General features: G+C 45.5%; 1 protein-coding gene across 2 annotated transcripts in view; it reads right to left on the reverse strand.

Moving 5' to 3' along the window:
• arid2 (AT-rich interaction domain 2) overlaps positions 1 to 13,287 on the reverse strand; it is a 37,347-nt gene continuing 24,060 nt past the window's right edge. For both annotated transcript variants that reach the window (XM_023349971.1, XM_023349972.1), the window contains 10 exons: positions 12,994 to 13,072; positions 12,755 to 12,889; positions 12,420 to 12,637; positions 9,720 to 12,085; positions 8,717 to 8,871; positions 8,479 to 8,617; positions 8,259 to 8,344; positions 8,030 to 8,153; positions 2,807 to 2,898; positions 1 to 1,682 (listed from right to left, as the gene is read on the reverse strand). In XM_023349971.1, coding sequence (XP_023205739.1) covers positions 1,571 to 1,682; positions 2,807 to 2,898; positions 8,030 to 8,153; positions 8,259 to 8,344; positions 8,479 to 8,617; positions 8,717 to 8,871; positions 9,720 to 12,085; positions 12,420 to 12,637; positions 12,755 to 12,889; positions 12,994 to 13,072 — 3,506 coding nt within the window. In that variant the 3' untranslated portion in view covers positions 1 to 1,570. The remainder of the gene's footprint in view (positions 1,683 to 2,806; positions 2,899 to 8,029; positions 8,154 to 8,258; positions 8,345 to 8,478; positions 8,618 to 8,716; positions 8,872 to 9,719; positions 12,086 to 12,419; positions 12,638 to 12,754; positions 12,890 to 12,993; positions 13,073 to 13,287) is intronic.

The raw sequence follows: 13,287 nt of genomic DNA on the forward strand, positions 1-13,287 counted from the left end.
AAAAATGTTCAGTGTTTTATTTAAAAACTATAAACAGTCACCAAAGTAAATAAAGCCAATCTCTAACAGACTGTTAGGTCTATGTATAGTCACACATCCTACTGACACCGCAGAAATGAAGATGGTTGGGGTCGCCCCGGTCAGATGCTAATACGACAGGCAGTCAAATGTTACACAACACACGGTAGAGAGGACAGTCTGAGGACGTGAGCCGGAATGTGGCATGGTAGTAAGAATGAAAAAATAGTACAATAAAACTCCACACTATATTAAGATAGAAAAAAGTAGTGAAGAAAATATCATACCTGCACGTAAAGCAAAGAACACAGGAGAAAACCTGTATAAAAACTCCATGTATTTAAACCAATTTACAAATACAAAAAAAATTTTTGGTACGCGCACCGTGCCCGTACGATGACAAAAAACGCTTACAGTGGATTATATGTTCCTTGTGTGTGTGTGTGTGTGTGTGCACGTGTTGAGGGGAGGAACGTGTGGGGGAGGGGGATTAAGGGAAGAGAATACCTTCAATATTTTTTTTTCTTCTACAAAATGACATGAGATATATTATTCCATACTCTTTCAGCCAGCAAAATGAGTTCTACAAGGTATTATAATACAAAAAATGTCACAGTTCCACAAAAAACTGCTTTTAACCCCATCCCTAAGCTTTACAGCATCAGTACCTTTGCAGAATTATTTACAAGTTTTTAAGTACATTCATCCACTGCTGAGTATAGAATCACATTAGATACAAGTGACCAAGGATCATTTAAAAAAAAGGAGCAAAATAACAAAAACAAACAAACATACTACTTTATTAAATCCTGTCAAAGTAATGCTTCTATTACCCCACAGAGCGTGTTCTCCAGTGGCTGCATCGGCATCAAAGGATCTTCTTTATATATATTCACAACGTATTTACAAGATTCTTTTTTTTTTTCTTTTTATTAATTGTAATGGTATTCATTTCAATAATAAATAAGTGAAAATATATTGACTCAAGTAAGAAAACCAAGCTACCGAGTTTCTAAAGAAAAATTTTCTCTGCTCCAGTCGCCGGCCGAGTCGTCCTTCCGCCCAACCCTGTGAGAAACCTTCAGTAGCCCCGCCCCCTTCGCGGCCCCGCCCACTCACACTCGTCACCCTAGAACTTAAGCACACTCCTGTTTACGGGATCACCAAAAAAGACAGGAGGAGGAAAAAAAACGACTACACTGAAACAAAAATGTGCTCATGTTTGGGGGGGTTTCGTCAGGGGAAGCAGTCTCAAGGAGCTCCCCCTGGTGGGCAGCTGGTGGAAGATCCCCAAAGGCAGTTTTTTTTAATTTTTTCCCCCTCTTTTCATTTTTCCCCTGTGTGTGATGTAGTGGGCAGGCGGTTGGACCAAGGCTGGCGAGCGAGGAAGTAGGTGAAGGATCAAACAGAGTTTTAGGGGTGGAGGTGGAAGCGGCAGAACTTCGTCCTCCGCTCCCCGCGAGTCCCTCCACCCGTGGTGGACCGGCTACGGCTCGCCAGAGCCTTCGCAGGAGCGAGGGCTGGAGGATGGTAGGTGGTTGTCCTTTTGGCGTTAAGCCTGAAGCGAGCGCGTGAGTTCATAAAGGCATTTGGCGAGCGTGGTGGAGACCTCCATATTACTTAAAGCGAGCACAGAGAGGTGCGTCTCGTGCCTTTTTACCAACCTGAGGGACGAAAAAGAAAAAAAAAAAAATCTATAAACATCAGCAAAACATCACATGAAACCTGCATAATTAAAATCTGAAAGGTGGCAATTCAGATTTTTCCTACAGTGCTTCCTACATTTACTGACACCTCTGCTAACAACACATTTAAAGTAAAATAAGACAAGTAAAAAAAAAATCTATATATATATGCATATAACTTGTAATTTGACTACAATTATTCAATGGGAAAAATATCCAGTTTGAAAAATTATATATATATATATATAAAGTTACAAGTCCATTAATTGCTGTCCCATGCAGGTAATAGTTTCTACAATCCCTTTAGCCAGTATGAGGACACTTCTGATCACATTTCACAAGGTAGAATCATCCACACTAGGTATGTTTAAGATCACCACGCAAAAGCTGATTGAACCGCTGATGAACAATCAGCAGATTAAGAAAAAAAGACTCCAGGTGTTTCAAAGACTTTATAATTCAGAGCCTTTGGAAGAAAAAAAAAAAGGTTCCAGAGCCTCAGAAATCCTCCATCATACAGAACACTAGGCATCAGGTGCTTTTTCAACTACAGTATTTCTATTCAAAAAAGTCAATCTTTCTCTATTTAGACCGACGTACTCAGTTACAGTAAAGTCCCAGTAGTTTAGTAAATTCCACCTGTTTACATTTGGCAATGCATTTACTAAAGTCGGTGGAGCCTTGTTGTTATGGAGACTTAGTAAAGCCCAAGACGCCTCTCTTCATGGTAGTTCTCCCTCCCCATCCTGCTCAGTGTGTGTAGTGGAAACTTAATTATGGGTTCCCGCCTTCAAGAGCTGAAATATTACATCATGTTCATACCAAAGGGACTCGGAAGTCATGGATTACTGACAAAAAGCTTCTAAAAATAAGAAATAAAAGATGCTTAATTACATTTATTCCAGAGGCATATAGAGGCACCAATAACTAATCCTTGTGAAAAAACAATAGATGATATTTTAAGGCTGTATATTCATTTTTACCAGGGTTTACCAAACAATGTGGCCACAGCTGTATTTTGTAGATTTAATTATCTTGAAGAAGGCTTAATTACATCACCACAGTGTGGATTCAAACGTCCTTCAGTCAAGCAAGACACTTACATGCGACCACAGTCAGAGTGCTTGGCGATGTTCTTTAAAGTTAAGGCAGCAGTTAGTCGTATGTGTTTGGTCACCGGTCCCTCCTTCTCGTCCTACAGGAAACACGAAATACAAACATCACTTTACTCAGCAGGTTATCTTAATGAGAAGCTCATTCGCCTACTACATCATCCATGCTTTCCCCCCCCCCTCTTCTATAATGTCTCTGCATACTGAAATTTTATTTGCTTTTGGTTTTCTGATTGCCTTCAACAAGCAGAAGTGACACCCACGAAGTCAACAAGTCTAATATAATCTATTAAAAGGTTGGTTGAGTTTTCACCACAGTAAAATTCAAGCACTTTCAAGGGAAATTTTAAAACTTTTCCAGCACCACACTTAGGAGATAAAACAAAAATCAATACAAATGATCTAAAGACGACATTTTCAAACTAGAAAATTTCTGAAGAAATTTAAACGAGGCCTGCCAAAGTGTGCCTGTCGGTTGGCACACTTCGTGGGCGTTCTGATGCTACAAATTAGCATCAATGCTAAAGTAAGCTACAATGTACTCAATAGCATGTGGAGATTGACAAACATGTTGAGTAACATGGACTTATGCCATTCAGTATGTTGAAATTAGTGTACAAGTTAAAATGAGCCAAACTGCTAACATTAGCCAAAATGTTGTCAGTAGCATGTGGAGCATCACTCCATTCAGTGTACTAAGCATGGCTAATAAATAAGAAAAATAGCTAAAAGCTTCTTTTAGGGAAAAGGCTAATGCTAATGGGGGCAGTGAAATGCAAAGGTTTGTGCTAAGGTTAATTTACTGTCTTGCGCAGCAGGGCAGTGCAATAACCTGAGAGAAAAAAGATAGTAAATGCTAATATTAGTTAGCACTACCCTGAGAGGAATATTTAGGCTTTTATTTTGAAATTCCGTTACAAAACTTAACGCGGTGTCACTGTTGCTCCCCGTGATTAAGCTCATAATTACAATCCTCTGTACTGAATAGCTCTCTGATAGCAGACGGTGTCCATAAACAAGTTTACTAAATATTGTACAATAACTGAAAACAGAGATGTAACTTCTATCATGAATATAGATTAGCCAAAAACCCTCCAAATTACAATGAAATACTTCTACTTCTGGTGGGCGACGGAAGTAAGACCCTTAATCGTTTCCCCAGTAAGCCTCCCAGGAATAAGGTTGATAGAATGTTTAGTTCCTATGGTATCAATGACATCAGTGGTTATGACGACACTCTATGATACCACAAAGGAGTCTCTCTCTTGAATGTAGCTCGCAGACAGCGTTTTCTCAGACCTGTTCCTCAGTTCTATCGCGACAGATCACTCTTCAGAGCAAGTTCGAAATTAATCGAAGCAAGCGGGATATCGATTCCAGATATTACACGCCTTTCAGAGAAGCAAGAATTTACCAGAACATCGACATGAAGCAACAACAGATTGCTTGTGAACATGAAGCTTTTCCACCTGAGCTTTCATGGGTCGACATTATGGACCTGAACATCCAAGTCGACTACGACGCTGTCATTTTCCCTTTCGAGGAAGACACAGACAGCCCCATTGAGCCGGAAGACGGATCAACAGAGATCCAGGGGGAATCAAGTCCTTCCGGCGACTTAGAGAATCCAACATCATTGGAAGTCGAGCAGGAAACAACTCCCTCTGCTGGCTTCGAGATTACCCCCTCGGTGGAAGTCGTGGACGAGTCAAGCCAACACTTCATCGATCTCACAAAGCAGGTAGACGATCTTAAAAAAGAACTGCAGGGTAAGATTTTTGATCTCCATGAGGAAAGAGAACGAAGGATTGCATGCCAGGCTGAAGTCAAATCACAGCAGGAGGAGATTCAAAAACTGCAAAAAATGGTGGTAAAAGAACATCACCTGCGAGTCAAACGCGAACATGAAAGAAACGTGCCAGAGATCCACGTATCAAAGGTTTCTTGCTCTACCAAAGTTACAGCCGACAAGAGCGTTCTTCAGCAGTTGGACTACTTCAAGAGGGAGGCTGAAAAATACGCCTCCCGCAATAAAGGTCTGATAGAAGTAATGGTTGAAGAATATAGAGTGAGACTTAAATATGAGGAGCAGCTCAAAAGTCACACAGAGCAAGCTTCCAAATTCAAAGAACAGGAGGAAACAGTGAAATCTCTGCAGGGTCAGCTTGCAGACCTGAAGGTGAAGTTAAAACTTGCTCTGGAAAACAACCATCCTAGAGTCTCCACCCAACCAGAGGTCCCCCTGCAAATAGAAGGCTCCCTACGAACAGAGGAGTTCAAGGAAAGACAGACCTCCCATCAACCAGGGAGGTACGAGGAAAGAGAGACCTCCAATCTATCAGGGAGGTCTAATGAAATACAGACCTCCCATCAACCAGGGAGGTATGAGGAAAGACAGACCTCCAATCTATCAGGGAGGTCTAAGGAAATACAGACCTCCCATCAACCAGGGAGGTACGAGGAAAGACAGACCTCCAATCTATCAGGGAGGTCTAATGAAAGACAGACCTCCCATCAACCAGGGAGGTACGAGGAAAGACAGACGTCCAATCTATCTGGGAGGTCTAACGAAATACAGACCTCCAATCAACCAGGGGTCTCCATGCATAGCGTGGCTCGGCCTTTGCACCGACCCACACCCAGGTTGCAATCAGAGGAGTCCACGCAAAGCCAAACCTCCACACAAACATGGAGGTCAGAGGAAAGGGAGACGTCCATGCGACCAACCTCCACTGGTTGCATGAAGGGGCTTCATGTTGGCGTTGGCATGAAGGCCAATCTATGCCCGGCTCGGCCTTTACGCCGCCCCACCCCCAGGTGGCACTAACCTAGTGGCACTAACCTAGGTCACTATCCAAACCTAGGTTTTGCTAACACTCGGCATTAATTGCTTGATTAATTGATCTCTCTAAATTGTCCTAAGGTGTGAATGTGTGTGCGCAAGGATAAGTGTGTTAGATGATGGATGAATATTTGTTAAAAGTGTCTGACAGTAGAATATGAAACAGAGAATCTGCGAAAATGCATCTAGCTCTGCTACTATCCAGAAACATCCAATCAGAACCAAAAGGCAAACCTTTGGTTCTGATTGGTTTCTAATGCGTTGAATGTGTCTCCGCACATTCAACGCATTAGACTACTAGTACACTGCAGCTACACAAATGGCAGAAAAACACCCTAATATTATATCATCATTGTTTATACTGATTTAGAAAACAAAATGCTGTACAGGTTTGTCAAAACTATTTCGACCCATATTAGAACTTTGCATTGATTTCCTTCATTTTAGTAGCTGCGATTTTGCCTAATCCACACATTTTCCCTAACCCCAAACAATATTAGTCTATTCCTAACCCTAACCCTAACTAAAACTTAATTAGCATCTTACCTCTAAATGTTACCCCTGACCCAAAACAATGAGTCCATCATATTAGGACCAAAGCCTGGTCCTAATATGATGGAACTAATGCAGTGTTTCTCAATTCTGGTCCTCAGGCCCCCTGCCCTTCATGTTTTAGGTGTTCCCCTTCTGCCACACACCTGGATTGAATCTGTGGGTGATTAACATGCTACTGCAGTACTTGATGACTGCAGAAGAGGTCATGCTGTTCTGGAACAGCTGTTCTGAAACAGAGACACACCTAAAACATGCAGAGCAGGGGGTTTAAGGACTGGAATTGAGAAGCACTAACCTAATATGACACTGGACATATAATGGTGCGTTCACACCAAATACGTTTTGAGCGTCAGGCGCAGCTGGTTTGCATTCAAAGTCTATGTGGAGGCGCGTCGAGGGCCGTTGCGTCGTGCTTCAAGCCTCTAGCGCGGCGCGATTTGAACCGTTTGGAGCGTTTGACAAATCTAGCGCATCCAACGCTTCACATAGACTTTGAATATAAACCAGACTCGCCTGACGCTCAAAACATGTTTGATGTTAATGCATCAGTAGAATGTTCAGTTCCACTGGTAACAATGATATCAGCAGTGATGACATCACTCTTTGATGCATCAAATGAATCTCTCTCTTGAGTGTAGCACACAGGCTGTTTTTCAGACCTGTTCCTGTTTCAGAGTTATAAGTTATGAATCTTTTCCAGGAGTATTGTTAAAATTATTTGAAGGCACAGAATCAGCCCAGTACAGGTTCACATTCTCAGGTTAGAGAGACTCATCTGGTATAAAGTTAATTTTTTGGTACTGGAATCACATTTATTAATTTAATCAAAGCATGTCATCATGTCCAGAGCATAGTAGCATTTTGTTGCTTTTGCCACCACTAGATGAAATGCATATAAGATATAACATAAACAGCACCATTCAGAGATGCAATGAGTTTATAGCAGCTGTTCCACCATGTCTGTAGTTCTGACGTTCTGCCATCACTGTGGTTCTAAAGAGCAGCTCAGAGGGGCAGACTAAATTCTGTCTATTTTGAGTCTAACTGACACTGTTTTGTGTCAGTTAGACTTTTGTTTCGAGTTAAATTTGGCTCGTTTTTTGTTAATTATGTCGCCACAGTTACTCGAAATGCCAACAAAAGTAATAGCTCCCCTCACAGGATTGAGCCTCACGTTTTGATATATATATTGTGAGGGGACATGCAGCGGTACGAGCCGTATTAACGGTAGTAGGAAGGGGCAGTTATTTTGAGGTGTAGAACAATAAGGGCCTGCCCATAGCATTGCATAGGGATTCTATGCAATGCTATGGGCAATGCTATGGATTCTATCCCTATGCAATGCTATGGGCAGGCCCCAATAACTATTTTATGATATCTTTTATTACCGTTATTAATAATATCTTGTGGTGGTATGCTACATTTGACAACAGAGATATGGTAAACCAAAAAGTGAAAATAAAAAAATGTTTTGACATTTTGGTAATTCTAACTGACAAAAAACAAGAGAAATTTGGTCTGATTTAACTTCAGAAAGTGAAAAATATTCTAATGTATTCTTTTAATCAAGTTTTAGACTGCGCTTTATTACAAAACTGCAGTTTGAATATGAAACACTTTCCAAACCTTAAAAACACCTATTGAATTTAAAGCTTTTACAAGGATTTCAAGAACCCGTATGAACCCTGAATAAGACAAAACTGGCACTTTAAAAAAAAAAAAAAGAAGAAGTGAAATAAAGTATTGTAAATCCCATCATGAGTAAAATTATTAATAATAACAGTCTTTAAACCGTGTGTGAGCCTGGTCGTACTCACTGTGAAGTCCCTGAAGACCAAGTTTCGAGAACCTCTACGTAGGGCCATGAGAGCTGCGCTCGGATGATTGACGATTGCTTTCGGTGCTCGTTGTGCCGGAGTGCTGCCTGCCGCTGGCGGAGTCCTTCACAGAGCAAACACAAACCGTTGTTAGCAGAGCTGATTTTTGATAAACGTGGATGGTTTTGATTCAAGTTACGAGTCGCGTCAGACAGGAAGTTGCACGCACTGGGAAGATGTCTGATTGGGACTTTGTGCTTGCTGCTCCTCTAGTTTGAGTCCAGCCAGCAAAGCCTCTCTGGAGCAGTGTTTGTCCTGGGGAAGCAGAGAAGACGAGGTTCACACAACAACGTTAAATGCTGTTTTTTTATATATCAAGGCAGTAATATAACACGATCAACATTGGAGAATAAAAATTGTTTTTCATCTGGCCGATGACGGGATTTTACCTGCAGATGTGTGATGAAGGACAGTCTCTGCCGGGGGAAAGGTTCACATCCCTCCCACAGACAATGCCCTCCATACACTTCTTTTCCTCCGTGTTGCGTTGCTGCGTGGTAAAACACTTGAGACGGCGTTTCGAACCACCTGGAAACCCCCCCCCCAAAAAACATGAGAGTTTTTACAAGGACGTGGCTGAAATGATCACACAGGAGGTGAAAAGTGAAGCTGAAGGGGGCGCTGTACCGTTTACACGACTGCCACAGACACTTGAAGTGCTGCCCTGCTTTCCTGCCCGGTTCCGTCGGCGACGTGGGGGTCTGCTGCGCTGGGAGGTGCGGACTGTGGTTGCCTGCTGCTGCCGGCTGCGAGGAGGGAGCTGGGGGCGGGGTGGCAGTCGGCTGGAGAGGAGACATGCTTTTAGAAACAAGGACGACGGACAAACGGCTTCGTCGGACACAGGCGTGAGATCAGGATTAGGACCAATATGTTGGCTGAGATGTAACCCAGGCCTTTCTCTTGGCAAAGGTTGTTCACTCAGCTGCTTCGCTGTAGGAGGTGGGTATCAGTGAGAGCCACATGGTCTTGACTGGACTCACCTTCTTTACCTCCAAACTTTTAGATATTCGAGAATTTACCCAACAACAGCCCCGCTGAGAATACTCTAAACTCAAAGTACATCTACAGAAAAAATGCCAGTAATTTAGCAAGTCAAATTTTAAATATAGTAAATGTCATAGATGGCATTGGAACCTTAATTAAAGTTGCAACGTGACAATTTCTACATTTTGAATATTTCGAATAGGATTTCAATCAAAAACCTTTTCCACACCAGTAGGAGGCGACAAAACAGGTGTAACTGTTTGAGCATATTTCTTAACAAAACCAACAGAAAATAGAAAAACGGCTCCACAGATGCGGTTTCTAAAACAAAATCTATACTAGACATTTGCAAAGTGGTCATCTATATAACCTTTTGATTAATCTCAAAACTTCACTAAATATAACAACAAAAATCTCCACCAAAAGACAGTTTGAATTTTACTGAATAGATTAAATTCAGAAAAAAACAAACAAGTTCTGCTAAATACTCATGTTGCGGACAGGATCTATGTCAGTGATTCTCCTTTTCCAGAACTTACTGTCATCAAAAGTCTAAATCATGCGGTAGACCAAGCATCAAGTCCCATTAGGAGGACAGCATGTGCAGAAATGTGGTTTACGTGGAGGAAACCCCAGAGTGACTCACCGTGGCGCCAGCTGCTTGTGTAGGCGAGCAGTTCCTCTGCTGAGTGGCGTTCTCTATTGCTACTTTGGCTACTGTGCTTGGGTCCGTTCCTGCCGGCACCGCCACCATGGTGGCGCTGCTGCCGGCATTGTTGGGGTCGCTGATGGTGATGATCCGAACTCCCACCTTGCTGGGGATCCCGGAGGAAGTCGCCGCCGCCGTCGGGCCACGCTCGTCGTTCTCGGCGGGCCTCTTGAGGCCCCGGGGCTCTGAGGCCACGCCGTTCGCCGGAGAGGCGGCGGGATTCTGCGAAGTGACGGCGCAGGGCAGCGAGGAGTTGGGGAGCAGTTGCTGTCTGAGCACAGGCGTGCCGTGCCCCAGCGCCGGCCCCAGAGGTCCGTTGGTTAGTTCCGAGGGCGGCCGGTGAGCTGCAGCCTGGGGTCCGTTGGCCAGGCGCTCGGCCTGCTGGGCTTTGGCAGTGTCCTGCTGGGGAGGGGGCGGACTGGGCAGACTCTGATCTGAAGTCTTTTCAGAGGCGCCCACCTCCCCGTTCCCCAAGTACTGTTTGGAAGCAATGTGATTTGGAATGTTTTTGTTAAAGTTGCCACCGCTATCGCCCCGCTCAAAGTCACACACCCCGTTGACCAGGGTCTTTTTGGGGTCGGCGTTGCCCACGAGAGGGGCGTTTGGGCATGGAGAGAGAGCCTGCTTCCCATTGGGGGAGAGGCTCTCCGTTACCGGGCCGTTGAGTACTCCCTGGCTGTTCCCTGAGTGATATGGAGGTAGATTCGGCTCCACGCACTTCCCACCGTTTAGTAGCTTGGCACCTGCAGCGACGTCCCCGTTCCTCGTTTTGTTGTTCGAAGGGTCTCCTTCTGCCAACGAAGAGTTCTCCATCACCTCTATCTTCCTTTCGTGGATATGCAGCCCTGTGGCGTCCTTGGCCTCTTCCTCCTTCTGACAAATGATCTTGTCTCCTCTGAGGGGAGCCGGCAGTGGCGGTGGGAGCGGTGCGCCTGTCGAGACGTGATGGGGGACTGTTCCAGTAGAAAACGGCGGTGGCGGGACACCTGGAGCCACAGCGCCCTGGCTGACGGCGGCGACGGCAGCAGCAGAGGTGGTGAAGCCAGTGTTGGGGACCACGGTGAACGTGACTTGTCCGGCTGCTGTGGGGGCCTGGATGATGGCAGCTCCGCCCGGCGTACTGGTGGAGATGAGCTGCCCTGGCAGCAGCTGGACCGCCTGGAGGGGCGGTGCACCTGCAGCAGGAAGCTGGCCAGGGACCAGCTGGACGCTGACCGGCTGAGGAGAGGGGTTCTGGTAGATGACCTGTGGGTTGGGGGCTATCGTGTTGTTCGGAAGGGGGACCTGTGGGGCGGGCAGGATCAACTTCCCTCCCGGGGTAGAAGGCCCTCGCTTTGGAAGCAGTAGCTGTTTGATCAAGCTGGATTCAGTGGAGGTAGGTTGAGTGGGAGGAGTTTGGGATATGATTTGGAGAGGAGGCGGCGGCGGCTGCTGCTGTTGCCGTATCGTGGACAGTGCGTGGCTGACAGCTTGATTGGACTGGACCTGGGTATTTGAGTGAGAGGCAGCAGGTGAGCAGGGACTGGAAGCAGCTCCGGGCTGCCCCGCTATCTGGACAGTCTGGGCACCGGGAATGGAGGAGGGGTTGGCAAGAACGATCTGGTGTATGGCTGGGGTGTAGGCTGCATTCTGCTGGGGATTGGGACTGACTATTACTACGCTCTGTTGAGGCTGAGGCTGCTGGTTGGGAGGGGCTAACGTGGCTGTTGGCCCACCTGACTGGTTTGGTGCTGGTTTGGGAGCAATATTTTGAAATGTTACGCGAGAACCTTGGGAGTTGGCCATGCCCGTTATCCCTACAGCCTGGCTGCCTCCCACCTGGATGGAAGGGGGTCCTGAAACCGTAGCAGTACACTGGGCGTCAACCTGGGGGGCTCCACCCTGAGGCCCAGAGACGGGGAGGGTTTGAGGCAGAGGTGGTTGCTGGGTGACCTGGGAGCACACACCTTGTACCCGGGCGGTGAGGATGTGGCCTTGTGGTACTGGCTGAAATAGCGTGACGGGAGCTCCTGTGGGAAGCATGGGAGAGTGCTGCTGCTGAGGCACGGGAGGGGGCGCCGGGTTCTGTGGGCTGTGATTTTGGGCGGCCGCAGCGGACATTGTGATCTGTACCCCTGGAGCTGTTCGGACCAGGGTTGGGGGTAACTGTGGCAACGCCTGTGGGGGACCAGGGTGACGGGGAACAGCTGGGTGGTTTACACGAGAACTTTCCTGTGCGGGCGAGGCCATGGGTGGGGTGCTATTAGAAACACCTAGGGACCGCACGAACTGTGGTCCAGGATTAGGATGTCCTGGCGGTAACCCTGGTAACACAACAACATGAATATTTATTAATATACAGATTGATGCAATGTTTCAGAAACTTCTGTGTAGAGTAGTACCATCTTCTACAAAAGGCGAGTAAAACAAGCTTCCCATTAAAATTCCATCTCCCAGTAGTGAAATATGTATAATATTGGTAAATATAAGTTACCAGCCGCAACAGCAATATTAATATCAAATATTGATATCAGCCCAAATTTTCATATCGGTCCATTCCTAGCCTCAGTTTCCTTCAATACAAAGCATTTTGCTTGCAGACCAAAATGTTCATCTGACCAGAGCGCCTGCTTCTAAGAAAACAAAAACCAGAGGTACCTGGTGGTGGAGCTTGAGGATCTCCAGGTGCTTCGTGTCGAGCTACTGGAGGTGGAGGAGCTGCGGCCGGGTTCTGGTGTTGCTGCTGGGTTTGCTGGTAGTACAGCTGGATGGGGAGAGGGATCGCTCTTCGCCTTATACCCACCAGGAGGATCTGAAGCGGGTTGCTCGCTTTTGCCTCGTCTTGCCGCCTCATAGTGTGGTTGGGGAACACCGTCCTGTGCAGAAGAGAGACCTTGTGATTCTACATATATAAGCCCACTTCTGGGATTTATCTACCGATCTTGCCCAGCAGCTAAACTAACTTGATTGAGTCGTGTGCGCCCTGTACATACCGCAGGCATTTTAGGAAGCCGGTGGAGTTCAAGATGTTGCCACGTCCCATTTTGCTGCATGTAGCCAGGTACTCGGAGTACATTTCGGATCGTGAAACCGAGCCCTCGGGGTTCGTCTCAAAGTGTGCGTTCAGCCTGTTAGAAAGAAACCAATGAACAGGTTTTAAAGTTACCAGAAATTAGAAAAAAATGAGTTTTACCTACAAAGATCAACATAGATGTAAAAAACCAAATCTCACCACTGCAGTGTAAACTTCTCCCCATCTAGTTCAACGATACCAGGTGGTGGTACGTTGGACTGAACAGGGACTCTTGTTACTAAGGAGACATTATGAAAGCATTACAAAGGGTTTGTCACAAATTTCATTCAACTGTAGTGCTACATAGATACCCACTAGATGTCAGCAAACTAATAAAGAACCATGTGCAGAAGCCAGGAGGCTCTTAATTATTGTTATTCACTTTGGTTCAAGACTGGCTGATTTTGACTGATTTGAAGGAAAGTAACTGCAACAGCATTTTTATGTACGTAA

Source organism: Xiphophorus maculatus, chromosome 17 (genome assembly GCF_002775205.1).
Source record: "Xiphophorus maculatus strain JP 163 A chromosome 17, X_maculatus-5.0-male, whole genome shotgun sequence".
NCBI classification, from domain to species: domain Eukaryota; kingdom Metazoa; phylum Chordata; class Actinopteri; order Cyprinodontiformes; family Poeciliidae; genus Xiphophorus; species Xiphophorus maculatus.